The sequence below is a fragment of the Boleophthalmus pectinirostris genome, unplaced genomic scaffold (genome assembly GCF_026225935.1).
Source record: "Boleophthalmus pectinirostris isolate CB_2022bp ecotype Guang Dong unplaced genomic scaffold, ASM2622593v1 HiC_scaffold_12, whole genome shotgun sequence".
Taxonomy (NCBI): Eukaryota; Metazoa; Chordata; class Actinopteri; order Gobiiformes; family Gobiidae; genus Boleophthalmus; species Boleophthalmus pectinirostris.
In genome coordinates, this window is record NW_026571018.1 from 8,290,022 (window position 1) to 8,317,269 (window position 27,248).

General features: G+C 38.6%; 1 protein-coding gene across 1 annotated transcript in view; it reads right to left on the minus strand.

Annotated features, from left to right (window-relative positions):
• LOC110156406 (kin of IRRE-like protein 3) overlaps window positions 1–27,248 on the minus strand; it is a 319,679-nt gene that overhangs the window by 124,812 nt on the left and 167,619 nt on the right. Inside the window, exon 6 of the mRNA XM_055148711.1 lies at window positions 15,964–16,069. Within this exon, the coding sequence (XP_055004686.1) occupies window positions 15,964–16,069 (106 nt within the window). The remainder of the gene's footprint in view (window positions 1–15,963; window positions 16,070–27,248) is intronic.

A 27,248-nucleotide genomic window follows, 5' to 3' on the forward strand; every position in this document is an offset into this window, starting at 1 on the left:
TGATTTATTTTTAATTACAAAAAAGTTTGGCCATGATTACCAAATTGGTTATAAACTGAGGTTTTGCTTCTCAAGATGATTATCCACTCAGAAAGCAAACCTAAACGGCCTCTCTCTGATCTGAATCGTCACTAACTGTGATTCGATCCCAATGATTTTTTTTTCATATATCTGCAATTTCCCTTACCGATCCGATATGATTCTTCTTATTTTTATGGTTTTATTTACACAATTTAAGACGTGCCTTTATGAATGATTAAAGCTGCACTGTGTAATTGTTCTTCAAGGAGATATTATGGCTTTGTTTATCTTCATGGAGACCAAACCAAGACCAAGTGACAGGTCAGATCTGTGGAGAGGTGACCCCGCTCACAGTCAGAATGCCGGGTTTTCTAGATATTTTTGAGCTAAAAAGAAAGCACCTATAATTGAATAAATGTAAATTAGAGGTGTTAAATGTCACACTGTGGAATATTCCAGGCAGAACAATGACAACAAGCAGGTTAAGGACCCCCAACCAAAAAGTTACACAGTGCATCTTTAACTATTTTATGATGAATTTATTCCCAGTTAAATTAAATTAATACCAGATACAAAAAGGTACCAGTGTTGGATCGGCTCAGTCCAGGTTCTGTTGTGATTGTTTCAGGAGGGAAATTTTAGATTCACTACAGCAAAATTTCTGTCTGGCCACTAAAAGCAATGAGCTCATTCTGCAAATGGATAATCTGCTTAAAACCAAAACTAATTCCTTCTTCCAATCTTCCAAATTACATCATGTACACGGTTCTCATAACATAATTAAAACTTTAAAACATGGCATCACTAAAAACAATACAGGAACTTTTTCCGGTGGACTGCTTGTCGCCAAATGATAGATATTATTGCTTTTCCAGATCAGCTCTGTGGGAGGTGCGTCTGCTCACATGTAAGCAGTAAATGAGTTTAAAGTCATATTGTGGAACATTCCAGACAAAGCTGATAGTGTTTCACATATACACATTCATAGCTTATACAATATACAGATACAAATTAAACTATTTTGACGTCTTATTTAAATAAAGATGGTTTTGAGTTACTGCAACAAATTTAAAAGTGCACTATGTAACTTTTTGGTTGGGGGTCCATCACCAGGTTGTTTCTATGGCGATGTCACTGCTCTGCTAGTAATGTTCCACAGTATGACATTAAACAGTTCTACATAAAATGTACTCAATTACCGTATTTTTTGGACTATAAATTGCCCTTTTCTTTCATGGTTTGGGTGTTTCCTGTGGCTTATACTCTGGTGCGACTTATATATTAAAATATATAAAGCCATGAGAGGCTCTAGGCTTGTGTGTCAGTATCTGCTGCTCCTATTACTCCTGTACCACTGTCACTTCACTCTACTGTACATGTCTCCTGCAAAAAAGAGCCACTGTTCTGTCTGTATTATGTCAGTGTCTCATAGGATTTCAGCAGATTTCAGGGTCTCCTGGGGTCTAGGCTATAGTAGTTGTGTCGATCAGGTATGAGTGGATGTCTGGCTACTGAAGTTTGAAATGTTTCTTCTCATCATTTACGCTCTCACCTGCATTTAACGTATACAGTTATTAAGTCATATCCCACTCACTAATGTTCATTTACCATCATAATTTATTTTATTACACGGTGATAAACTGTTAATCATATTCTGCAGATTACAAGCTGCAAGTAGTGAAATAATAGCTTGATTCATCAGATGGTTTCACTTCAGGGAAACCGTCTGACCTCATAGCCTTAGGATTTGTTCGCTCGACAGTAGGCGGGTACTTTTTTTTTTTATTTACCCAATTGCTGCTATTTGGTCGTGACGTATGTAATGCATCAAATCCCGTAGGAAGAAGGGCAATAACGTCTATCCCCTTGATAAAATTCACCAAATATTCTCTTTGTTAAGGCTTTAAATCCTCGATCTCGGGAATTGTTGCCAACACAGAATGTATGGCTCTTCACTGATTGGCTGGTGCCCGAACTCGCACTTCCGGGGTTCTTGCAAACCGTCTAGTGTATTCTGATTCCTGACCTAGTCACTGGAGAGAAATGAAAATTGAGCGGAGGCACTAGGTGGCACCAGCCTGGCTAGTGAAATATGCAGCTGCAAATGGTAATCGAGCAGCAGAAAGAAAGTTTGGAGTGAGTGAGAAACTTGTGAGGGACTGGCAGAAAGTGGAGGTCACTCGAACTGCAATGAAGAAAACAAAAAAAGCTAATTGTGGGCTAAAAGCTAGATTTACTTAGAGTTGCTGGAGTTTGCTAGCCAGGCTGGCGCCACCTAGTGCCTCCCCTCAATTTCATTTCTCTCCAGTGACTAGGTCAGGAATCAGAATACAATAGAAGGTTTGCAAGAACCACGGAAGTGTGAGTCCGGGCACCAGCCAATCAGCGAAGAGACAGACATTCTGTGTTGGCAACGACTCCTGAGAGGATTTAAAGCCGGAACAAAGAAAATGTTTGGTGAATTTTATCAAGAAGAAAGACGTTATTGTCTTTCTTCCTACGGGGATTTGGGAAAAGCTTAATATACCAGTTAGCCCCGTTAGCAGTGCATTACATGCAACTGGTTAAATAAAAAAAAAAAAGAACCCGCCTATCATCAAGCAAATGAATCCTAATGCTGCGATGAATCAGGCTGAAATTGCATTGACGATTCAATGGATTTAGTGATTTGGAGTGAGATGGAGAGTTTGGTAAACTTGTTCTGTTCTGTTGTTTATGTTATAGTTTATCTGAAGAACTGTTCATATGTGACGTTAACAGTCTGTTGTTCTCTCTTCTATTGTTATTACTAGAACTTGACTTTCAAGATTAAATGTCGGTTCCTGGTCTCTGATTTTATAAATAAATTTCCTCCAAAAAATGCAACTTATATATGTTTTTTCTTCTTCATTATGCATTTTTTGGCTGGTACGACTTATACGGAGCAACTTATAGTCCGGAAAATACAGTACAGGTGTTTCTATAGCTTAAAAATCCCTAGAAAAACAGGAATTCTGACTGTAAACAGGGTCGCCTCTCCACAGGTCTGACCTGTAACTTGGTCTGATTTGTTTCCCATGAAGATAGAAAGCTTTAATATCACACTGTAAAACATTCCAGACAAAGCGATAGTATCTCCGTTGAGAAAAGATTCACGACGCACCTTTAAAAGTCCAATTACAGACAGACTTGGGCTTTATTTTTTTCCTTATTTCATGTAAATGAATTTGTCTATTTCTGGATCCACCTCTCACACATCCTCTCACACGCCGCTGTTTCGCTCCACGTTTGTCACATTATCATATTTGAGATCAAAGCCTCGTACACGGCTAATTCAAATTTGCCTGGATGTATGTGTTTCAGTCATTTTCCAGCCGCTAATGATGCCACGCTACGCTACTCCTCTGTGTCATTTGCAATTCAGTGTTCTGACAACTTTTCTCATGTACATATATTAAAAGCTCCATCAAGCCTATTTCAGTGCCATCTCACTGTAAACAAACTGACTACAACACTTTGCTAGTCTGGATGTGGCGGTAAACAGAGAAATATATGCAAATAGCAGCACTTTAACTAAAAGGCTAATGCTTCAGCTGGGTACTCCTGATTAAAACTTTGGTACAAAACAGTTTGAAAAGAACAGAAGAAGAAGAGATTAAGAGAAGAAGGAACGAGTAATGAATACGGTATCCACAATTACACTAAAGGGCCCATATCAGACTCTTTTCTCATCTTTTCCTCATCACAAACAGACCTGGAGTTTTGTTTTGTTTCATTCACATTTTTAACACACAAACTGCATATTTAGGCTGAGTTCTTCTCTCTCATGGTAATAAATAAATTGCTCCACTGTGTTTTCAAACTCCATACACCTTCACTAGAATCATTTGGATAATTTCACCCCCAGAATTGCCGATCTCTACTGAACTAAAGATAAAAGGAGCTGTTAACTTTAAAATTCGAGTACAGTTTCATGACACCGCAAGATGGAACAGAGCGTATTGAGCTTTGGAGATGTAGAGAGACTAATAGTGTTGTAGTCAAGACCGCACTAATTGAGGCCAAGACCAGTCCGAGACCACAGGGTCCCAAGACAAGGCCAAGACGTCTGAGAGCCGATACCGAGACAAGATTGAGACCATGGCCAATCGAGACCAAATCAAGACCAACTTTGTCATTTATCATGTCATGTTATTTTGACACAGATATGTCATGTTATTGTGACACAGATATATGTCACAGTTTTTTATAAATCGATCTCTATTTGATCTGGTTAATGTTCATTTAGGCCTAGAATAAGCCAAGCAAACTGGACTGCACTTAAACGCCCCCTTTTTCTGAATCCTGACTCACAGTTTGAGAACCCCTTCTTTAATTCCACTTCCACTGGCACTTTACAGAAAACAACTTCAAAGTTAATTGTATTTTTTCAAGTTCATAACATATACGGTTACATTATTTTACTGGTTTTACAGTGATATTGAGCTGCCTCTGCACATTTACTGGTCCAAATGAAATATGATCGCACTCGTCAAGTGTCAGACCTCGAGTTCGAGACAAGACCGAGACCAAGCGCCATCAAGACCAAGACAAGACTAAGTCCAAATGCGCTCGCGTCCGAGACAAGACCAATACCGTAAAAACACGATCCCGAGGCCGGTCTCGAGACCAAGACCTGTGTCAAGTACTACGACACTACTAATAATAAAGGGTTACTCAAACATGTGTGAATGAAACAAAACACAACTTGAAATGAAGGACTTGACTTGAATTTTGCAATATAGGACCATTAAACATAAATGTACCCAAAGTTATAATAAAGTTCATAAATTAACGATGCTGTACCTGATTTGTCCTGTCTTAAAAATGGGAAAAACAGAACTAACTTATTTTAAAACAGTTTGCAGTGGCCCAAAGTTATTCCTCACTGACTTCATGCATTCAGAGCATCCTAAATAATCACCACAATGACTTTATAAGCACATTTCAAGCAGCATCGGTCTCCCAGCAAAAGTAGGCTAGGTCATTTAAGATTAGCCAACTTACTACTCAATTAAGAATAACCATATCAACATGCCCTTGGTGTAGGGTGACCAAAAGTCCCTATTTACCCGGGACAGTCCTAATTTTGGGCCCTGTGTCCCCTGTCCCAGCAGATTTATCCAAAACCGGTGATTTGTCCCAGTTTCATACAAGAAATGTCCCAGCAGTGTCCCTATTTTTGACCAATCTGATCTAAACCAGGATTAAACTAAGATCAAACTAAGACTAAACCAGGACTACATCAGGTCTAAAACAGGACTATCACAATGTTTGACCAATCTAATCCTCACCAACGGTAAAGACGAGTAAAAATCACCATTTGTTTAGCCAAAATACAGATAATCATGTTTGCAAATGACCATAAAGCAAAAAAAATGGAGTGAAAGAAGTCCCTCAGATTATGCCACAACACGAGAATGCACAATGTTACGAGCTCTTTTCACAATTTTATTTATACCCAAACCAACCCAGGTGAGTTCCAGTTTAGAGTTTTGAAAATCTGGTCACCCTACCTTTGTTCTCCCACCAAACACACTGGATTTCCATTCACCCACAGACATAAAAAGGCACGCTTCATTCTATATTAATGCACAAACTTTAGTGTCTTTGTTTGTGTCTGAGCTGCTAACTGTGATTTAATATTTCACCAAGGACAAAGCCTTTAGCTTCAAGTGCTGCCAGTGAATAAAATATAACAATGTCACCATGGCAAGGAAAAATAGAATTGGATATATAAAGTAAACATGGCAGAAAAATGTATCTGAACAGAAAAAAGGGAGCCACTATTGCACTTGTAACTTCTAAAGGTGCACTATGTGACTTTTCTGGTGACAGCTACCTGCTTCTTTCAGTCAAGATTTTATTTTGCTTTATGTATGAAATCAGAGGTGTACCGTGTTTTTTCTGTTCTGATACCAATGTCGATATTATTTACTTTTGTTTTTCTCAAATTGTGTACTCAATTTGATGGCATAATACCTGTTCAAGTGTTGTAGTCAAGACCAACTAATTGAGACCAAGACCTGTCCGAGACCAAAGGGTCCCGAGACCAGGACAAGATCAAGACCTCTGAGAGTCAAGACCGAGACAAGACCGAGACCTTGAGAGTCAAGACCGAGACAAGACCGAGACCTTGAGAGTCAAGACCGAGACAAGACCGAGACCTCTGAGAGTCAAGACCGAGACCTTGAGAGTCAAGACCGAGACAAGACCGAGACCTCTGAGAGTCAAGACCGAGACAAGACCGAGACCTCTGAGAGTCAAGACCGAGACAAGACCGAGACCTCTGAGAGTCAAGACCGAGACAAGACCGAGACCTTGAGAGTCAAGACCGAGACAAGACCGAGACCTCTGAGAGTCAAGACCGAGACAAGACCGAGACCTGAGAGTCAAGACCGAGACAAGACCGAGACCTCTGAGAGTCAAGACCGAGACAAGACCGAGACCTTGAGAGTCAAGACCGAGACAAGACCGAGACCTCTTGAGAGTCAAGACCAATACAAGACCAAGACATTTAAAGGCCGAGACCGAGACAAGACCAAGATCTCTGAGGGTTGAGACCGAGACAAGACCAAGACCACGGCCCATGGAGACGAAATCAAGACCGCCTTTGTCATTTTCTATGTTTATGTGTATTTTACAGTTATTTTGGCACATATATATTAATGTTTTTTTTATTTTTTTTTATATCAGTATACCTCCATTTGATCTGATTAATGTTAATTTAGACTTAAAATAAGTCAAGCAAACTGTACTTCACTGAAACACTCTGCGCCCCCTTTTTGACCTTCACCCACAGTTTGAGAGGGTCTTTTAGCCAACTACCACAGTGGATTCATTTTTGCTTCGTGTTTCGTCTTTCTCTTACAATCACCGTGCACTGAAGAGCGAGCCGATGTGCGATATACATGGGGAGGAGAGAGCGCATGAAAAGGCTAGAAGCGGCGCGCGCTGGGGCCGTCCGTAGTGATATGTGCTGCATAGTGTCCGCAGGCTCCAGATGCGCACCGCTACAAGTTGCCGACAGTAGTGGCTATAATGAAATAAGATCGCACTCGGACCTCGAGTTCGAGACAAACTGAGCCCAAGCACCGTCGAGACCGAGACAAGACCAAGTCCAAATGCGGTCGAGTCCGAGACGAGACCAAGATCATTAAAAAAATGTTCTCAAGACCAGTCTCAAGACCAAGACGGGTCTCGAGTACCACGACGTCCTGTTGTAAATATGAATTATAGTTTTACACCAATCACCAATTTGTGAAGAAAAGTTGAAAAATATGACACACTGATAACATGTCACTCACTATAGAGTGAATTCTGATCAAAGGTTAGGTATAATTTATACTTACAAAACACATTTTTCTGATACTTTAAACATGATTTCAAGACATTTCTTATCATTATTTTTATCTTAATGTTTTATCTTATCAACTAGAAAGTAAAATTTTAAACCTAAACCTTAAAAAACGCCAAATTAGGAGAAAATAATGTGTGTGAATTCTTAAATATAATTATCTTAACTAGTCAAATGTGTTTTGTAACCAGGGGTGTAGCACAAATCTCTGGGTCCTAGGTACAAATCGTCTTGGTGCTGCTGCTCTTTAATCAGTTTCAAGTGTTTTTGCCGCTTAAAAAATAATTTGAAAAATACTAATTGGAATGAATTTTATTGTCTGATAATCTCTGGTCTCTGAAAGTTGTGAAAAGCGTTTATAAACTCATCACTGTGAATAATTAGGACGCTCTGAACGCAGAAGGTAAATGAGGAATAACTTTGGACCACTGCAAATAGTTCTAAAATCATATTCTGTTTTTTAAATCAGGTACGGCGTCTTTAATCATTTATAGTTGTACCCCATTTGGTTTTAGTTATATTCAGTTTTTTATTAAAGTGAAACTACTTAATTATTATTTAAGTTGTATAGAAAGTTTGCCCCAGCACACAGCGGCTGTTAGAGACTGTAGATGTAATAAGAGGGGAGCGAGCAGGTCAGATGGACAGATGGTGCATGTGGGCTCCATCGAAATCTTTTTCCTTTTAACATTTTTAAATAGTTTTTGGAGTTTTACTTTGGTAATGGAGGTGAAACAAAGTCGTACAGTACATTATATTGTTATCAGTGTCTGTGAAAAAAACATTCTGTGCTTTTTGTATTAAAGATTTGACATAAAAATTAGTCAATTATTTCACATTATGTTAATTGTAAACTGAAATATTGCTCTAAAACAGCTTGGTTGAGGGTCCGTCACCTGCTTCTTTCTAAGGACATGTCATTGCTTTGTCTGGAATGTTCCACAGTGTGACTTTAAACAGCTCCACTTTACATTTATTACATTACAGGTGGTTTGATAGCTCAAAAATAGTTGGAAAAACATTCATTCTGAGTGAGCGGGGTCGCCTCTCCACAGATCGGACCTGTAGCTTGGTCCGGTTTGGTCTCCATGAAGACAGAAAGGTTTAATACTTTTACTGTGGAACATTGCAGTCAAAGAAATAACAGACTAGTATTTGACGGATCCCTCCACCAAAAAAGTTACACAATGCAGCTTTTAATGTACAGAGTTCTTTTGTTGAAAAATAGTTAGATAACATTTTTGAAGTAGTATGAATAGTAGGGGGAGATAGGGGGTAGGTTAAAACAGACATTTTGGATTCATGATTACTCAAAAATGCATGAACCAAACTAAATCTTTGAGTAATGATGAGAGGACACTGTTATCACGGTTACAAGTTCATAAAGGTGGATTTGGCATTTAAACTACTTTTAAATGCTTTTAAACTCAACATATGCTCTGTAGTGTGACTATGTTGATCTTATTAAAAACAAAAAAGGCAATACACACATCAGTATAAAGGTACACTACGTAACTTTTCTAGCATGGGTCTGTCACCTGTATATGTATCAATAGAGATGTGTTTGCCTCGCTTAAAATGTTCCACAGTATGACATTAAACTCTCTATCTTGTATTTATTCACTTACAGGTGTTTTAATACCTTCAAAAGCATAAAATTCTTATTGTGAGCAAGGTTGCTTTTCCACAGATCTGACCTGTAACTTGCTCCGGCAGGATCACCAGCTCTGTCCAAAATATCAATACTTGAATTTTGCTTCTCTAAATCTTTTTAAAACTGTGGATTTTCAAGTACAATTCTCTCCAGTAATTGAATACAACTTCTCCAATCTGGACTATTTTTTTCAGTTGCATGTTTTTGTGTTGCTGATGTGCCAGAGAGGGCTGAGTGAGGACCTTTATTTTAGAGGGATTATCATTATTATTTTATTTATTTTTTTTATTTAACCTTTATTTTACCAGGCAAAACATTAAGAACAAATTCTTATTTACAATGTTGGCCTGGGCATGCCAGAGCAGCCAAGGGAAGGGGAGTTAAAACAATTAAACACTCAACATCATTCATTAAAACATAAAACAAACATTTACATCAGTCTCTAAAAAAATAAATAAATAAAATTACTGATAGCATTTTTAAACTTTTTTTAGTTTTATTTAAGCTCTAGTTTTCAGTTAGATGTTATCATTTCTGGTTTACATTGCTTATGCATGTTACACAGTTGGTATACCCAGTGTTTTTGCACACGGCACGAATTGTAAACAATTTTAAAAAGTGCCTAAAATGTAATGTTGAAAATCTAAAATGATGGTAAAGCTTAAAGTTTAGCTCCACTAAATATACAGGATTCTTAAGTTGTTTTTCATAACTGTCATTACTGATTTGTTTTTAACTATATAACTATAGAATTTATGGTCGTCCACACAGTTTTTCTTAATATGAATGTACCTCTAGTCAAGTAACACATACTTTGATCTCAGCATCAGTCAGTCTAACTTGCACAACAACTTTTTAAAATAATTATTCATGCATTCTTTGGTTTGTTTGCAAAGATGTGTTTACAGCGCGACCTTTTCCTTTGAGGACAATGAGTAATGGACAGTTTCGCTTCGGTGTAATTTTCACTTCCTCGTCAACTTGTCAAATATAAAGTCTGCTGATTAGAAAACAGGCATTATAAACATTTTCAAACAAATGCATTCTGATTTACATACAAGAGCCGTCATACGCAGGGAGACTTCCATTTGGAGGTGTGTAATTACAGATCACAGAGCTGTCAAAATCACCAAACTTCAATATAAACTAAATGAACTGAACTAGACTGCGGCAGAATAAATAAAATAGAATAAATATGTGTAGTTATTTTGACGGATGGCTCTGTTCCCGACTACTGCGTTTGATTAAGAGACCAATGACTGGTGACTAATAAAGGATTACATTTGTGATTCTTTTCTATTAGTCTCTTATTCACTCAGTTACGAAGCTGTCAAAAGTTTTAGAGTCACGAAAAACAAATGACGGATGAGTGTGGTGGGGCGGCGGAGTGTCTTGCCCAAGGACACGAAAAGAAGTATGAAAAGTGGGAGTCAAAAGCACTATGATATGGCCTATACTGTTAGATGTGACACAACTGTATATAGTATTGTATTTTTCAGACAATAAATCACACTTTTTTTCATGGTTTGGGTGGTCCTGAGACTTATACTCAGATGCAACTTGTATATTAAAAGAAAATCATATTTTGCAGATTACAAGATGCAAGTAGTGAAATATCCAGCTGAAAGCGATAATCGAGCAGCAGAAAGAAAGTTTGGAGTGAGAGGAAAACTTGTAACACCGGCGCGGTGGGTCATGAAATTTTCCTGGAAGTCACTGGATGGATCGGCAAAGCCTGGACTTCAGTGACACCGAAACCATCCTGTTGGGATTCAGAAAGACCGGAATACACAGAAGTGGAAACGCTGCTCTGTTTACCTCCGAAGGTCATGGACTTGCTCAAAAGTGACACAGAAGATGAAGAATTGAATGAATTTAGTTGTATTTATTTGGAGTGAGATGGAGAGTTTGATCAACTTGTTCTGTTGTTTATGCTACAGTTATCTGAAGAACTGTTCATATGTTCTTAGTCTGTTGTTTTCTGTTCCTTTGTTATTACTAGAACTTGTCTTTCAAGATGAAACGTCAGTTCCAAAAAGTGTGACTTATAGTCCAGTGTGATTTATATATGTTTTTTTCTTCTTCATTACACATTTTTTGGCTGGTGTAACTTATACTTTGGAGCGACTTATAGTCAGAAAAAATATTGTAATAGTTAAATAAACAATGTGATTTTTTTTTTACATTTAACGTTATAAGAAACACATTTTAGTTTTGCATTTTTTTCAGTTCAAGCCGTAGTGTGTCGACATAATATTACAATGATTAAAGACATAAATTTGGGGACCTGGGGCAAGAAGCTTCACATAAATATAAATTAATAGGTTGAGGGTCCAATTAGTGTTGTTCCGATACTATTTTTTGGGAACTGATACCAATACTTGGCCTTAGTGTACTCGTCAATACCGATACCGATACCAATCTGATACCCCATAGTGTGAAGAAGAGACTAGACTAAGGCTTCTCAATTTCGTTACAGTACAAGAGCAATAAATCAGTCTAATAAAAGGCTGTCTCTAAAGAAAACCTAGAAGAATAAATTAGATTTTGAGAACCAAGTGTCAAGAGTCAAATATATAATGATCTTGACCATAAGTACTGCTGATTTAAACACTTATACTCCCCTAATTTGATGCTTTCTACCGTAGTGCATGAATAAAACCAACAGTGAGGCCTAGAAAAAAATATGAAAAGTAAATAAAGTCCGGGTTAGGGCTGTTGCAGCTGTTGTCAGGCAATTTCAGAAGGCACTGAAAAAATATAGATATAATTGTGATATTTATTGATTAAAAGGCCTTCAGTACTACTGATCATCATATTTTAAGAAATAAACTGGGAGATTATGGCATTCGAGGACTGACAAAAATGGGTTTAGGGACATAACTTGTGGGGTACCTCAAGGTTCCATATTGGGGCCTACACTATTCATAATGTACATTAATGACATGAATGAAATTTGTACTTTTTGCTGACGATACTAAAATTATATGTCCAGGGGAGAATTTGAAGCAGCTTTTGGCTCAAGTAACTGTGTAAAAGAATAAGCTAAACAATGGTTTGATATAAATAAATTATCATTGAATTAAAAAAGAAAAATACTAAAGTCGTGTTCTTTGGAAATTGTAAAATACCTGTCCAAATAACCATTGCTAACACATGTATTGATAGAGCTGAACAAAATGTATTTTTGGGAATAATAAGAGATGAGAAAATGTCATGGAAACCTTATATAAGTTAAGTTACTTGCGGCTAAAAGTTGCTAAATGTGTGGGAGTGATGAAAAGATCAAGTCATTTACTAAACCAGAAAGCACTACTGTTACTGTATCATTTATTTGTTATGTCTTATTTAAATGATTGTGTTACGGTGTGGGGAAACTGCTATAAGACTCATTTACTGCCCTTAATTTCACTGCAAAAGAGAGCCATTAGGATTGCTCGCAAGGTCCACGATCTGCATCCAACAAACTCACTTGTTTTTAACATCATCAGACTTAAAAATTCATGATCTGGTAAAGTTTTAAACAGCTCAAATTATGTTCAGGGCATCTATCAACTCTCTTCCAGCTAATTTAAAGTATTTATTTCAAGATCGAAATGCTCATCATAACTACAAACTTAGAGGTAATACACAATTTGATCAGCCAAAATTTAGAACTACTTTAAAGTCAATGTGCATCTCAGTACGTGGAGGTAATCTCTGGAATGGATTTTCAAAAGAACTAAGAGTGTGTAGGCACCTAGTTCAGTTTAAAAAGCTATTTAATAGAGAAACTACGAAAAAACACCTGATGCCCGCAGCACAGAGCGTGACGTCAGCGGGACGGAGGTGTAGGGTCAGAGAGTGTTGGGCCAGTGTGGTGTCTAGATGAGTGTGTGAACATTTGTTTTGTTTTGTCTTGTCTAGTCATGTATAACATACTAGTCTAATGAATAGTTGAAGTGTTGTTCTGTGAAGTGTGAGAGGGGACTGGAAATGTATAAACTTTGCTTCGTCCACCCCCTTTTCAAACCACACGTCTGAATCTGTGTCTGTACTGTTATGTTGTTAAATGAATTGTAAGGTTTGAAATAACTAACTCACTCACTGAGGCTACGTTCAGGCTGCAAACTGAAGTGACCCAAATCCATTTTTTTCACATGCGAATTTTGACATGCAACAGCCAGGTCACATTCATCCCACCTACACGTCAGGCTCGGAGTCTAGTCAATGGAGGAAAAGTGAGGTTAGCGAGTTAATTAATATTTGGGGAGGTCGCTGTATTCATGATAAATTGGAGGAGTCTTATCTTATTGGAACCGGGTGTTTTTTTAAATGATTGCCAAAGAAATGTCCCGAGCGTGGCTACATGCGGTCCTGGCTCTAATGTCAACAAAAATAGCCTGCAAGCCAAATACAGGGAGATTAAAGACTCAAACAAACAAAGCGTCCGTGGACGTGTAACCTGCCCATTTTACGGAGAACTGGACCGTAGTTTGGGAGGCATGCCCAGCGTTTAGGCGACTTCGATAAACACTGAGCACACTCGCTACATGTGATGTCGCCTTGTCCTCCAATGCACATGCGGGACACATTTGGGGTGTTTAAAGTTCACACTGAAGATCAAATACAAGTCACATTTAATTGGAAATGTGAACGACCTCGCAAAAAAGTCTGATTTAACAAAAAAATCAAAATTGAGCATTAAACCCTGCAGTCTGAACATAGCATAATTGATATTGGCTTTATCAAGACAGAGTTTCAGAATCATGCAGTAAAAAGTACTAGATAAGGCCCCATATAACCTTACTATATAAAGTCATATGAGTTATATTGTTTTTCTTTAGTGATGCATGTGAATGAAGGAGCTCCTTTATCGCATATAACTTACGAACTAAATTACTTTTCTCTCACCTCAGATTTCAGAGTTTGGTGTTTTGCTCAATGATTCTGCAGAAATCCTCAAAGTTCTTCAGTCCCTTCAGTTTTTTTCTTCGTAAACAGCCACATTTGTTTTAATACAACAGACTGTGTGTCGTCCCTGGCTAATCCACCTGACAATCACACCCTATGAACTGAGCTGACCAAATTCACATCTTAAAGTGCTTAAGAAGTGTGTGTTCTGGATTCCATGCAAGTCCAACTATAGTCTTGGTTTAGTTCAGGAATGTAGTAGTTCTAGTTTAGTCCAGACCAAGATTTATTCCGGATTTATTCCTGCTTTTTCCTGGTTTATTGCTTCCATCCACAGTAAACATTTTATAAAGGATCTGTGGCCTGAGACCTCTGTAAAGTGAGGGAGATGGTGGGCGGGACGGTAGGTGGGGGTGGTTGCGCGGGGCTGGTTGTCCGTCTGTTCGTACCAGGTGCCAGCTGCTGAGCTCTGTTAACAGCCCAAGGTTAGGCTCATTTACAGCGTGTGAGACAGGAGCAGAGGAGGGTGAGAGGGGGAGCTGCTGTCTGCTTCTTAACCACGCTGTAAAGGATTCTGTCACAGAGGTGGACAGGGCTGCGCTAGTACTCACGGGCAATACAAGCTCTGTCACTTTTGTCACTTTCCATCTGGTGCCTGCGATGATTGGCTTTCTGTTTTCCTACCTACGCCGAGGGTAGTTAGAGACGCACTGATCCACGTTTTCAGTTAAGGCACCGATTCCGATACTATGGGTTCCATTCACGCTTACGTCACAAAACAGGCAAATGTTTGGAAACATGCGGATTTTGGCTCTGTTGGTGATAACAGCTCTGTTCTCCGTCTAGATGGCATTATCTACTAGCCTGATTCCTCAGCCAGTTTCACTTCGTGGAAACCATCTGACCTCGCAGCATTAGGATTTGTTTGCTTGATGGTAGGTGGGTACTTTTTTAAATTTAACCAATCGCTGCTATTTAGTGTGACGTATGTAATGCGCCAGAACACTTGGTGGTGTCTAAGTAACTGCCGGCACAAGAGCAAACAAAGCAGAGAGTCAAAATCCTCTATCTCGGGAATTGGGATCAGGAACTTGAGAAAATTTACTGTTGTGCTGTACCACAAAAAGGGACCCAAAGCCAGAAATGTATTTTTGGGTCTGACTGACCCGCCCCAAGAGAGTGGGATGGACAAAAAAAAGTTTCTTCAGGTCTATGTGACCCCAACGAGAGCGTGTTAAGTACAATACTCTCAAAAGAGGGCAAAAGCTATCTTTTCCTGTTTGCTCTCTGTGCGGGAGTGCCCTCCAACTCACAGATGAGGTCAAATATCTTGGACATTATGTCACCATTGACCTCTCAGATGTTAGAGACAGTGATAGAGAGTGTAAGCTTTACGGTCAGGCCAATATGCTTGTCTGTAAGTTCTCCATGTGCTACAGTGATGTCAAAATTGCACTTTTTAAATGTTTCTGCCCTTTTATAATGCACATCTTTGGTGCAACTACAAGAAAAAGAGTTTGCAAAGTTTGATAGTGGCCTATTAGTTATTAGTGCCTCCGCTCAATTTCTTTTCTCTCCAAGCGACTAGGTCAGGAATCAGAATACACTAGACAGTTTGCAAGAACCATGGAAGTTATAGACCATGCACCGGCCAATCAGTGAAGAGCTGTGAAGCCATGACATCAAACTCAAGCGCCTGGGTCACTTTTGTGGTTCAGCACAACAGTAAACAAAGCGGTCGAAGCGGACGAAGACAGACATTCTGTGTTGGCAACGAGTCCCGAGATCGAGGATTGAAAGTCAGAACAAAGAGAATATTTGGTGAATTTTGTCAAGAGGAAAGACGTTGCACTTCTTCCTACGGGATTTGGGAAAAGATTTGTTCATGTGTTTTACCTTTGCTAGAATTGTTTTGTTGTTTTTTTGCTCCAGTATCTGTACTTTTACTTAAGTAACAAAACTGAGTACTTCTTCCACCTATCAAACAGCACAGCTAAGGTCAGAGCAGATATTTGCGTACCTGTAGTAGATGACCGGGGGGTTGGCCTTGGCTCTGCACAGGAATCGGACGAGGTTTCCCTCCAGAACAGGCTGAGGCTCCACTGTCAGGTTCACAATGGGCAGATCTGAGAGTGAAAACACAGGCAAAAGAGTCAGAATGTGAGAGGACAATAGATAAGGAAAATGAAAAATCAATTCTAAAAAAGAAAATAGAAAAAGCTGAAAGATGGAATGAGATTTCAACAGAAAAGGTCTCTTATTGTGAGGTTCACTGTAGTTTGAAGTCAGTAAGGCTGAACGCAAATCTAGAGTTAAAGGTGCAGTGTGTAACTTTTTAGTTGGGGGTCCTTCACCTGCTTGTTTCTATGGATACGTTATTGCTGTGCCTGAAATATTCCACAGTATGACATTAAACAAGTCTACTTTACTCATTAAATTACAGGTTTTATAGCTCAAAAATTCCTAGAAAAACAGGCATTCTGACTCTGAGTAGGGACGCCTCTCCACAAATCTGGCCTGTAACTTGGTCTGGTTTGGTCTTCATGAAGATAAAAAGGTTTAATGCCACACTGTGAAACATTCCAGACAAAGCAAGTCTGTTCCTGAAAATAAAATTCCCCCAAAAAGTGCAACTTATACTCCAGAGCGACTTATTGTACGGAAAACACGGTAATTCTTTTTAAGTAAGCCCATTCTGTCCAGTTTAAAAAGTTCTCTAAAAGTTCATCCTCTCGGTGTTTGCACAAAAACACATCAGTTTTTATTTTTATTTTATCTTTTCTAAGGAGCAGATAAAGAGTTTTTGCGTGATGGATGGATCGGGCTGGAGCAGGTCCACAGCTCGAGTGGGACCCTGAGAGGAAAGGGATGTAGTTACGTGGGAGGTGTGATATAGCTCTCCGGATCAAATTAGACGCAGATCTGACCCGTGTAACAAATACTTAAAGTCGCTTAAGGCCAAATACTGAAGATAGACAACTGCGGATATGAGTTCTGGTGTAAACTGGGATTTTGAGAAACTAAAGAAGCTTTGAATAAAGGCGTTGGCGAGAGAGAACATATTTTACAGCGGGCAGTTTCTTGGTCATCTAAAATCACCTTTTTCATTTAAATTTTTTACTTGTTCCACTCATGAATATGCACAATAGTATATGAATAACAATACATAATGTAGATAATGTAAATAATAGAAGGAATTTCCATGATTTGAAAGAAGAAGCGAGAAAAGGAGCAGATATGAAGACAAAACGAGCCTGCCCCTTTCCTTCCGTTGAGCTCTTTGTTGTTTTATGGTCACGTACTGTATTTCAGTCAGTACTTAGTCTACGTCTGTGAAACTTCAAACCTTCTATTTTTAACTCTTTGTTTTTGTAATATAATGTGATAGGTGAGCTACTGTGTCCAAGTAATTTCCCTCGTGGATCAATAAAGTCTAAGTCTAAGTATAAACGCTGAAAACCACGTCTTTTACTACGTGAAAGAGGAGCTCAAGTGTAAGGCTAAAAAAAAACACAACTCAGGACCAGGGCAGTTGTCCCGGGTCCCAGGGTTTTCCTATTACCGTATTTTTCTGACTCTAAGTTGGATCTTTTTTCCATGGTTTGGGTGGTCTTGCAACTTATATATTACAATTTTCACTTTCAGTTTCACAATTTTCAACTACAGCCACGAGAGGGCGCTTTTGGCTTGTGTGACAGTTTCTGCTACTCCTATTACTCCTGTACCATTTGTCACTTCACTCTACTGTGCATGTCTCCTGCCGAAAGAGACGCTATCCTGCTGCAAGTAGAAAAATATGTAGCCAAAAACAGTAATCGAGCAGCAGAAAGTGGAGTGAGCGAGAAACTTGTGACACCGGGAAGGGGCACCATGCAACTTTCCTGGAAGTCACTGAAGGAATCGACAAAGCCTGGACTTCAGTGACACCGAAACCATCCTGTCGGGATTCAGAAAGGCCAGAATAATTCTAACTGGAACTGATGCTGAGTCTGACGACAGCTACACAGAAGAGGAAGCGGCGCTCAGTTTACGAATAACTGTTCATATATGACGTTAACATACCAGACATTGATTCAGCCTGTTGTTCTCTTGGTCTCTGATTTTCTAAAGCAGGGGTCTCAAATTCAAATTACCTGGGGGCCACATTAGATAAAGTCTGAGTGAGGCTGGGCTGCATTGAGTATTCGATAAATAGCTGTAGGCACGAAAAAAAAGAGAGGGAGAGAGAGAGAGAGAGAGAAAGAACAACACGCAACACACTCTAATAATCTTTAATAACAGTTGAGAACATGAACATGTATTCAGAACGTAAGTTTAAACTAATACGTCTACTCTTCTTCTTTTGCCTACTCCTTGCTGGTTGAAACCTGGCTACGCCCGCGGTAGGGGGTGGGATTGTGTGTACATCTACCGTGGGCCGCACTGACATTATTCTTTGGAATTAAGTGGAGGGCCGCAAAAAATCCTTTCAAGGGCCGCAGTTGGCCCCTGGGCCGCAAGTCTGAGACCCCTGTTCTAAAGTAAATTTCCCCCAAAAAGTGCGACTTATAGTCCGGTGCAACTTATATATGATTTTTTTCTTCTTCATTACGCATTTTTTGCTGGTACGACTTATACAATACTTCAGTACTCCAAAAATATGGTAATTTATATTATAGGGGGCCCATGTGAGGTGTCTTGCCCCAGGCTCCCAAATTTCCGTCGACAGGTCTGCCCCCAACTCACATTTTGAAAGCGATTTTACAAAAACAGAAGAACTTGGAAACTCTGGTCTGAGGAGCTAGAATTTATTCTGCTCTGAGCTAGATATGTCCTGCCCTAAAGGGAGGGTATTAAACTGAAACTGCTCTGTTTGCATGCCATGCCAGCCTTGTTATGGTTCATGTTAGATATTATGTGTCTGTTTTAGGATTACATTATGATTGCTTAAAGGTTGTTAATCAAATAATATGAACATGAAGTCGGAAAAGAATAGAAACTAGACAGTCGGGTAAACAGTGCAAAGCTGCAAAGAATGGAGTCGGATAAAGGTCAATGTGATGCTACTTCCTCTTTGTGCAATATACTTTCTCTCATGTGTAACAGACTGTGCGGACTGGGTGAAAGGTGAAAAGATGGCATGAGGAGAAGACAACTCTGCGAGGAACTGTGTGGACCAATAAGAAGACGACAACACCTGGATGCAACCCAAAAAAAAAGGCTAGAAACCTCAATATTAGACTAGGAAGAGAAAGACTATAAAAAGAGGACAGAAAGAGGAACGAGAGCGGCGCATCCTGGGTTTTGTATTAGATCAGGGACAGGTACTTGAACCCTGCTGCTTTGTTATTCAATATTTTAAAGTGTATTCAATAAACAGAAGTGAATTGAACCCTTCTTCTCCATCAGCGAGCACTTGGAGGAAAGAGGTTAAGGTAATAGAGAACATTTAAAGTACTGCTATTGGGAAAAGTGGAAAGGCATCATACTTAGGGGTGTAACGATGTCCAAGTCTCATGATACGACATAGTCACATATTGTGGGAAAGCTCACGATTAGGGATGTAGCAATTCCAAATCTCTTGGTATGGTATTTTCATGATATACATCTCACGTTGCGATATTTTGTGGAGGCTAACAAAACTATGAATAGAACCACATCAGCCCGTTTGATAACAAATTTCAGCTTTGCACACATTTGTTTACATTTTACAAAAACAAAACTTAAAACCAAATGGCTAATTTGCATAAACCATAAGAAAAAAAAACAGCTCAATCCATGCTGATGTGGTTAAGCTTCTGTCAGACTAAAGGTCAAGAATGTGTGATGTCCTGCTGATGGTGAGTCTGTTCTGTGCTTCTATTGTGTTGGAGATGGTTCATGTTTAACTTTTCAGAGATCATACGTGTGCAGGTTTAGTGCAGCTCTTTATTTACCAGGATACTACTTATACATGCCACAGTATCCCGGTTACTATCAGAATATCCCAGCTACAGTATCCCGGTTTCTCATAACCGGGTACTGGCTTATTCGGGATACTGAACCCGGGGCACTGCGTCTACATGCCCCACAACGAAACTGGGATACTCAAAATACCCAATCATAACCGTTATACTGATGTGCATGTATACGCACTCAATGAAATAAAACACAGTTCCAGAAATGTTTTTGAGGAGGTAACAACATTCTAACATGCTTAACTCTTTCCCCCTTGGACGCCTAGTAGGAACAAACCATGCATATATGACTAGTTCTACCCATAGAGCATAACTGCATAAAAGAAAACAGACTTCCACGAGTGATTATAAATGATTTTCACACTTATGAACTTAATTGAAGCAGACATATTTGGTATCTCTGGAAACCTTAGACTCTGAACTCTTCATTTATGGATGTTTAAATGTGACTCAACTCATTTACAGGTTTATAACAGCTCACTGAAAATGAGAGTTTACCTGGTCAGGTGCAAAATCAAAAACAAAAAATTACATTCATCATCTGATATGAGTACTATATCCATTAAACATTTTTAATACTTTGCCAAATATATTTTAAACAGATTTCATATCACCAGATACAGTATAGCAAAGTGTACATCTGTTTTTACCTGTTGTACACCTGTGTGGACCTAATTTAGATTTTTATTAATAAAACTCTTCCCCATCAGTGGGTGTTCAGTATTTGTCATCTTGTTTACTTTCTCGTGTGCAGAGCTCTGCATAAGCATTTGTTTCTGTAGCGCTTCTGTCCTACATCGTATCTTGAAAAAAAGACTGAAATATTTCAAAGGACTCGCCTGAGCAACATCCAGATTTCAGGGCAATTTTGGTTCATAATCCAGTATAAAGTCCCGGATAGTTTGTTCGGATATCGCAGGACTCCACACAGAAGCATCACCAACATTCTCATCTAAATAAGTTTCACTCTTCGAAAGTCCGTCTCTATCGCTGTTTTCCACTTTATAATCAACTTCATCGTCACTTTGAAATCTATAAAAGTCACTTTCTTTTAACTTATCCATAAAATACATCCGCTCCTCATTATTTCTAAAACTGTGCGCCGCAGCACCGCAATCTTTCAATTGTACGTGTTTCGTGTTGTGTTTTTTCCGGAAGTTACAATCGTCACTACTTCGATTAACTTTGGAAAGAATCTGCAAAAAACGTATCCTTGAATCCTGTTGGTCAGCCTGGTATGGTTTGTAATAGCCCCCACCGAGCCGTTTCTAATGGTCGTCAAATCACGTCTTTAGTGATACAGCGGAGGTGTCAAAACACGTCATTAAGGAAACAAGGGGGTCATCAAATGTCGTCTTCATGGGGGAAAGAGTTAAAGCTCACAAGAGTCCGTTTTGCGTAACATAGGACATTTAAGATCGTCTTCAGTGTTTTTAATGCTTAAAAAAAAAAACATTATCAGCAGTTCATCCTTGCTTTCGCCTCTCAACTCTTAATTCTTTGGCTATCTAATTCTTCGGAGACAGTTCAGTGGAGTCTTTTGAGTAAACAGGGACCATCCAAGGACACTAGAGTGGACTCCTTTGTACTTGTTCTTTTTACAAATAATGCACACCTTTGAGATGTAAATTCTGTCTTATCAGTGCGAGGGGCTCTTGTGTCAATTAGCGCTCCTCTTTTGTTACGTTCAAGGCCGACACAGAAGTAAAAAGGTAAATGTGCCACGTCTTAAGCTCACGGTTAACACTCAGAGTCCTTTCAGCTTAAAACTGCACCAAGTCATATGAGCTTTCAAAAGATTTCTTGTGTATAGGGCAAATTTGAAGTTTAAATGTGCACTTTGTAACTTATGTCACTGCTCTGCCTGGAATGTTCCACAGTATGACTTTAAACAGCTCTAGTTTACATTTATTACGTTACAGATGGTTTTATAGCTCGAAAATACCTAGAAAAACAGGCTTTCTCATTGTGAACGGGGTCGCCTCTCCACAGATCTGGCCTGTAACTTGGTCTGGTTTGGTCTCCATGATGATAAAGAGGTTTAATGCCACACTGTGAAACATTCGAGACAAATATTTTACTCTAGTATGTAATTTCCGGCATACTAATGCTTTTCAGAAGGTAAATTAACTACGTTTTATTGCGCAAATATGGTTATGAGTTTGCTTCTCAACAAAACAAATATCGTTTTATTAATAATTGGTGCCATTTCAGTAGAGAATCACACTAGATTATAGACGCCTACTACTCACCACACTGTTCGGGCATTATAAGAAGGAGCAGTACTTGGACTTCAGTGAGTATTTTATCACACTGGACAACTTTAACTTACTTAGAAGTCGATAAAAAAGAATTCAGTAGTCAGCTGCTTTACTGCTACTATTGTTAGAACACTGTTTATTCTCGTTTTCGAATATATTGTGCATAAATAATTCTTTACATCTCCCTTGTCAATATGTAATTACTTTAGCAAAACACAAAACTGAATTTCACTTTTTATTTAAGTGAAATGTACCTAGGGTGACCAGAATTTCAAAATAAAAAACTGTGACCCCACTGGTTTGAAGTAGCCAGGCTGGCGCCACCTAGTGCCTCCGCTCCATTTCATTTCTCTCCAGCGACTAGGTCAGGATCAGAATACACTAGACGGTTTGCAAGAACCTCAGAAGTTGTAGACCGCGCACCGACCAATCAGTGAAGAGCTGTGAAGCCATGACGTCAAACTCAAGCGTCTGTCTGTGTCCCTTTTGTGGAACAGGCACAACAGTAAACAAAACGGTCGAGATGGATGTAGACGAAGACAGACATTCTGTGTTGGCAACGATTCCGAGATCGAGGATTTAAAGCCGGAACAAAGAGAATGTTTGGTGAATTTTATCAAGGGGAAAGACATTATCGCCCTTCTTCCTACGGGATTTGGCGCGTTACATATGTCATGACCAAATAGCAGCGATTGGTTAAATAAAAAGAAAAAACGAATCCTAATGCTGTGAGGTCAGACGGTTTCCACGAAGTGAAACCGGCTGATGAATCAGGCTGGATTTGGGGTTGTTGGCAATAATAAAATTGTCAAACAAGTGGGTGATTAAGGAAAAATGTTTGTACAATTCATGCCTATCATGTGAGTCAGTATAGTCACATTTTCATTGTGTTTTGGTGATTTTTGAGCAGCTTTTCTGTATTTTACCTAAACAAATGACAATGTATGCCTCTCTTTACTGTTGGCAGGTTTGAAATTGGTCCAAAAATAGGGACACCTGGGACATTTCTTGTATAAAACTGGGACAAATCACTGGTTTTGGATAAATCTGCTGGGACAAGGGACACAGGGCTCAAAACTGGGACTGTCCCGGGTAAACAGAGACGTACCCCAAATTATAAATACAATTACAAAATACATTTTCTGTAAAAAGCACAACACATCTCCTTTAAGTTGAAGTTTAAAGACAAAAGTACTGTATAAACCTTCTCCAGTCCTATATCTCGTTGAAGCCCTGTCTCGATTTTGACATATATCTGCCCCTTTTGCCCCGCGGCCAAACTTTGCACAAACTTCACCGCCCATCACTCAAATTGTGGAGAGCTGAGACGGCACGAAACACAGAGTCAGGCTTAAAGCTCCGACCAGTCAGCTGTCAGTTTACACGCCTTCAGATAATCATTACTGGCCTTTACTTCTATTACAACGCTTCACTTCACCTTTTAAAAGAGCTCTACCTGATTTACCTGATTTGGTTTTAATAACGTGATAAACAGAACTAATTTGTTTTTAAAGTTTGCAGAAGTCCAGACCAAAGTTAATCCTTACTTTCTTCGTGCGTTCCGAGCGTCGTAATTAGTCACTGTGATGAGTTTATGAGGACTTTTCACAGCTTTCACAGGCCGTCACTGTAAAACTAACAATAACTAGCATGCTAATTGTGCACTTCCTGATACTCTGACACGAAAATGCTTTGTAACTGTTTAAGAGCTGCTTATAAAATATATCTGTACTGTGGAAAATACATGGGAAAACTGGGTACACAGTTTTTTTTATCAAAGCAAATGTGATAGATTTAAAGACATTATTTTCATTACATTACAACATTTTGTAATTTCAAAATCATTTAAATGCACAAATTAGGAGTTTGTTTCTTAAATTGCATTTACTGCTCCTAAATTGAATTTGCAATCCAAACTAGAAAATAACACATGAAAATAAGAACAGATTTGCTGCCAAGTAAAAAAGTTAAAAGCTAATTTTGTGCTTTCACTAAATTTTATTTTTTCCAAGGCACCAATTCTAAAAAAAAAAAAAAAAAAAGAAAAAAGAAATATACAGTCCAGTCAGTAATAGCCTAGATGTAATATATTTCAGTTTTAAATTAAAGTTATAACTCAGAACTATATGTACGACTTCTCTGCTGGCCTTGACATTTCAGCAAAAAATGGAAAACAAATGATTTTATTACATCAGCTGAATCACAATTTTGTGCGTTTTTTACATCTAAAATTTGCAGAAACATAACAAATACAGCTGTGTCCAGTTGTTGACAGTGTGTGTGTGCATTCAGACTCGGTGTGTGCACTTGTTTTGATGGGCCATTTATGACTTTAAAGGTCTTATATTACGCAAAACTGACTCTTGTGAGCTTTAAGCCATGTTATAATGTTGTTACCTCCTCAAAAACAGACCTGGAATTGTTTTTTGTTTCATTCACATGTTTGAGTAACCCTGCATTATTTATATTTATATAACTATGTCTTATTTGACACCTGTTTCTTGCTATCTTTTTTGCTTCTTATTTTGAATTTATTATTACCACTTTGTTATTTTAATATATTATACTGTGATGAGTGAGCTACTGTGTCCATATAATTTCCCTTGTGGACCAAAAAAGTTTGTCTGCCTCTAAGTCTAAGTCTATTGTTAATCTGTCTACATCTCCAAAGCCCAAAATGCTCTGTTCCACCTTGTGATGTCATGAAGCGATAGTTTTCAAGTTAACATCTACAGCTTTTAACTTCTGTTCAGTAGAGTTGGGCAATTTCTGTTCTGAAATTATTCAAATGATTCTAGTGAAGGTGTCTGGAGTTTAAAGGCACAATGGTCACGTTTACATGATGCTTTTTCATTCCAAATGAATTAAAATCCAAAATCTTCAGGTTTACATGGAAATAATAATACTGAATTGAGGTTTACATGGAAAACACTACATTAAATCGGCTTTATTTAAATACGCTCAGTATCTGGGGTTCTGGAAAGGGTCTATTTGAACAGGGACGCAAACGTATTTACGTCGACCGGAAGAAAACACACACTTCAGCTGCTACCGGCTTTTCTGTCTTCTCGGTTTGTCGTTATGCCACAGACACAAACATGATCCAAACTTTCTTCGCAGTCGTTCCTGAGGACAATGAAGCAGCAGCTGAAGAATTTTCTCATCACGCTTTATGTCTGTCAGCTGAGGAGGAGAAGGGAGGAAGAAGACGAACTGAGTCGACGGCTGCTCTACCTCAGCCCACTCCCGCATCCCGCTCGCAAATCCAAAGAGCAGCGGATGAAAGTCCGAAGACAGGACTGGTGGAGACGGATCATCCGAATCCCATCAGAAGAGCGACCCAACGAACATGCGCTGAACGACCAACATTATTTTTAAGAATGATAAATGTTTCCATGATCGAGGAATAAATTAATTCGGCTTTAAAATCAGAATAAACCACCTACTTATTAAGTTTAATTCCGAACAATCATTTTCATTACGAATAAGTGTTTACATGTTTTTTTTTTAAAGCGGAATACATTTTTATTAAGAATTCAGTTATTTTTATTTGGAATTAAAGCTCTCGTGTAAAACGTGGCAACTGCTGAAGCACTTCCTGTATTACCACATGACATCACAAAGTGGAAGTGTTCATTTTGAGATTAGAACTCAGCCTATATCTGCAGGGTTTGAGCAGTAAACATGTGTGAATGAAACAAAACACAACTCCAGGTCTGTTTGAGATAAGAAAACAACATTATAACTAGTGGTGTCAAGCGATAATTATGATCTGTAATAAATTCATCTAATTAATCTCTTTATAATCTCACCTAAAAATTGCTGAGAAAAGCCTTCAATTTGAGGTATTTTCATTTAAATTCATTATTACATTATTGTGGCAGATCAAAAGACTGATATAGAACAAAAAAAAGTGACTTTATAAAGTTATTTATTGTTTAACAAACTTTAACAGATGCAGTCACTTACACTCCACAGTATCATCATTATTATTACTATTACTAATGTGCATAAATAAACTCAACTTTACAACATATAAACCATGAACACTCTAGAGCCACATCAGCCCGTTTGACATTATAATGTGTTTAATGCAGATTTGCGCAACTCTCACAGAAACGAAACTTAAAAACCGCATGGCTAATTTGCATAAACTAAGCGAGAAAAGAAAAAAACTAGAAACGCTCTTGTGCGCTGATGCGGTTCAACGTCTGTGGGACTAAAGGACACGACTCAGTGGAATATGAGTGTTCTTTCTATGACAGAGGGATGTTGAAGGTGAAGGTGAGTCTGTTCTGTGTTTGTCACGATGTTTTCAGAGATCAGACATGTGCAGGTTTATCGCAGATGTGGCGAGAACAGGAATGAAAATTACAATTCTTTGCGGGAGTGATGTGTTGTTGTCCCAACAACCTAGTGACTCGCACACAGAAACAGTAAAGTTAAAGAGATTAAAAATGAGATTAACGCGATTAAAAAACATAACGCGCTAAATATGACTGTAATTAATTAATTGCAATTAAAGCGATAATTTGACACAGCTAATTATAACACAGATCAGAATGATTCATTTTTCATTTTGTTGGAAAAATCCTGATAACAGCCATTTCCCGTTTCCCTGACTTAAACTTCGATGCCGGTTCAGTCCTGGTTCAGTCCGTTTGTGGTGCAAAAGTCCGGCATTGCAGTCACGGAAAGTCATTTTTTTCCAACAAAACAGAAAAATTGTAATCGTTATCCATTTTTTTCCATTTTGGTTTTGGAGACAAATAATGAAGATTTTTTTTTTTTTTCTTATTTTTGGTTTTAGCTTGAAAATCAAATGAATGAATGGTACATGGATTGTTTGTATGTGTAAATGTGAGCTACTGGCCCACATCTCAATGCCACGATCACCCCTTGTTACAGTTACTCCTCCTCTGTTCCTTCCTTCCTTTCCTTCCACCTTCCTTTCCTCTTCTTGCTTGCCTGATTACAATAGCTCCCAATACTACCACCAGTACAAGCCTTCTTAATCAGTCCTTTACAAAAACTCAATACCCTCCCACCTCGCCCAACTTCTCCAACTTTCCCCGACCGATCTCCGCCGTAACTTTCCGGAGCAGAGA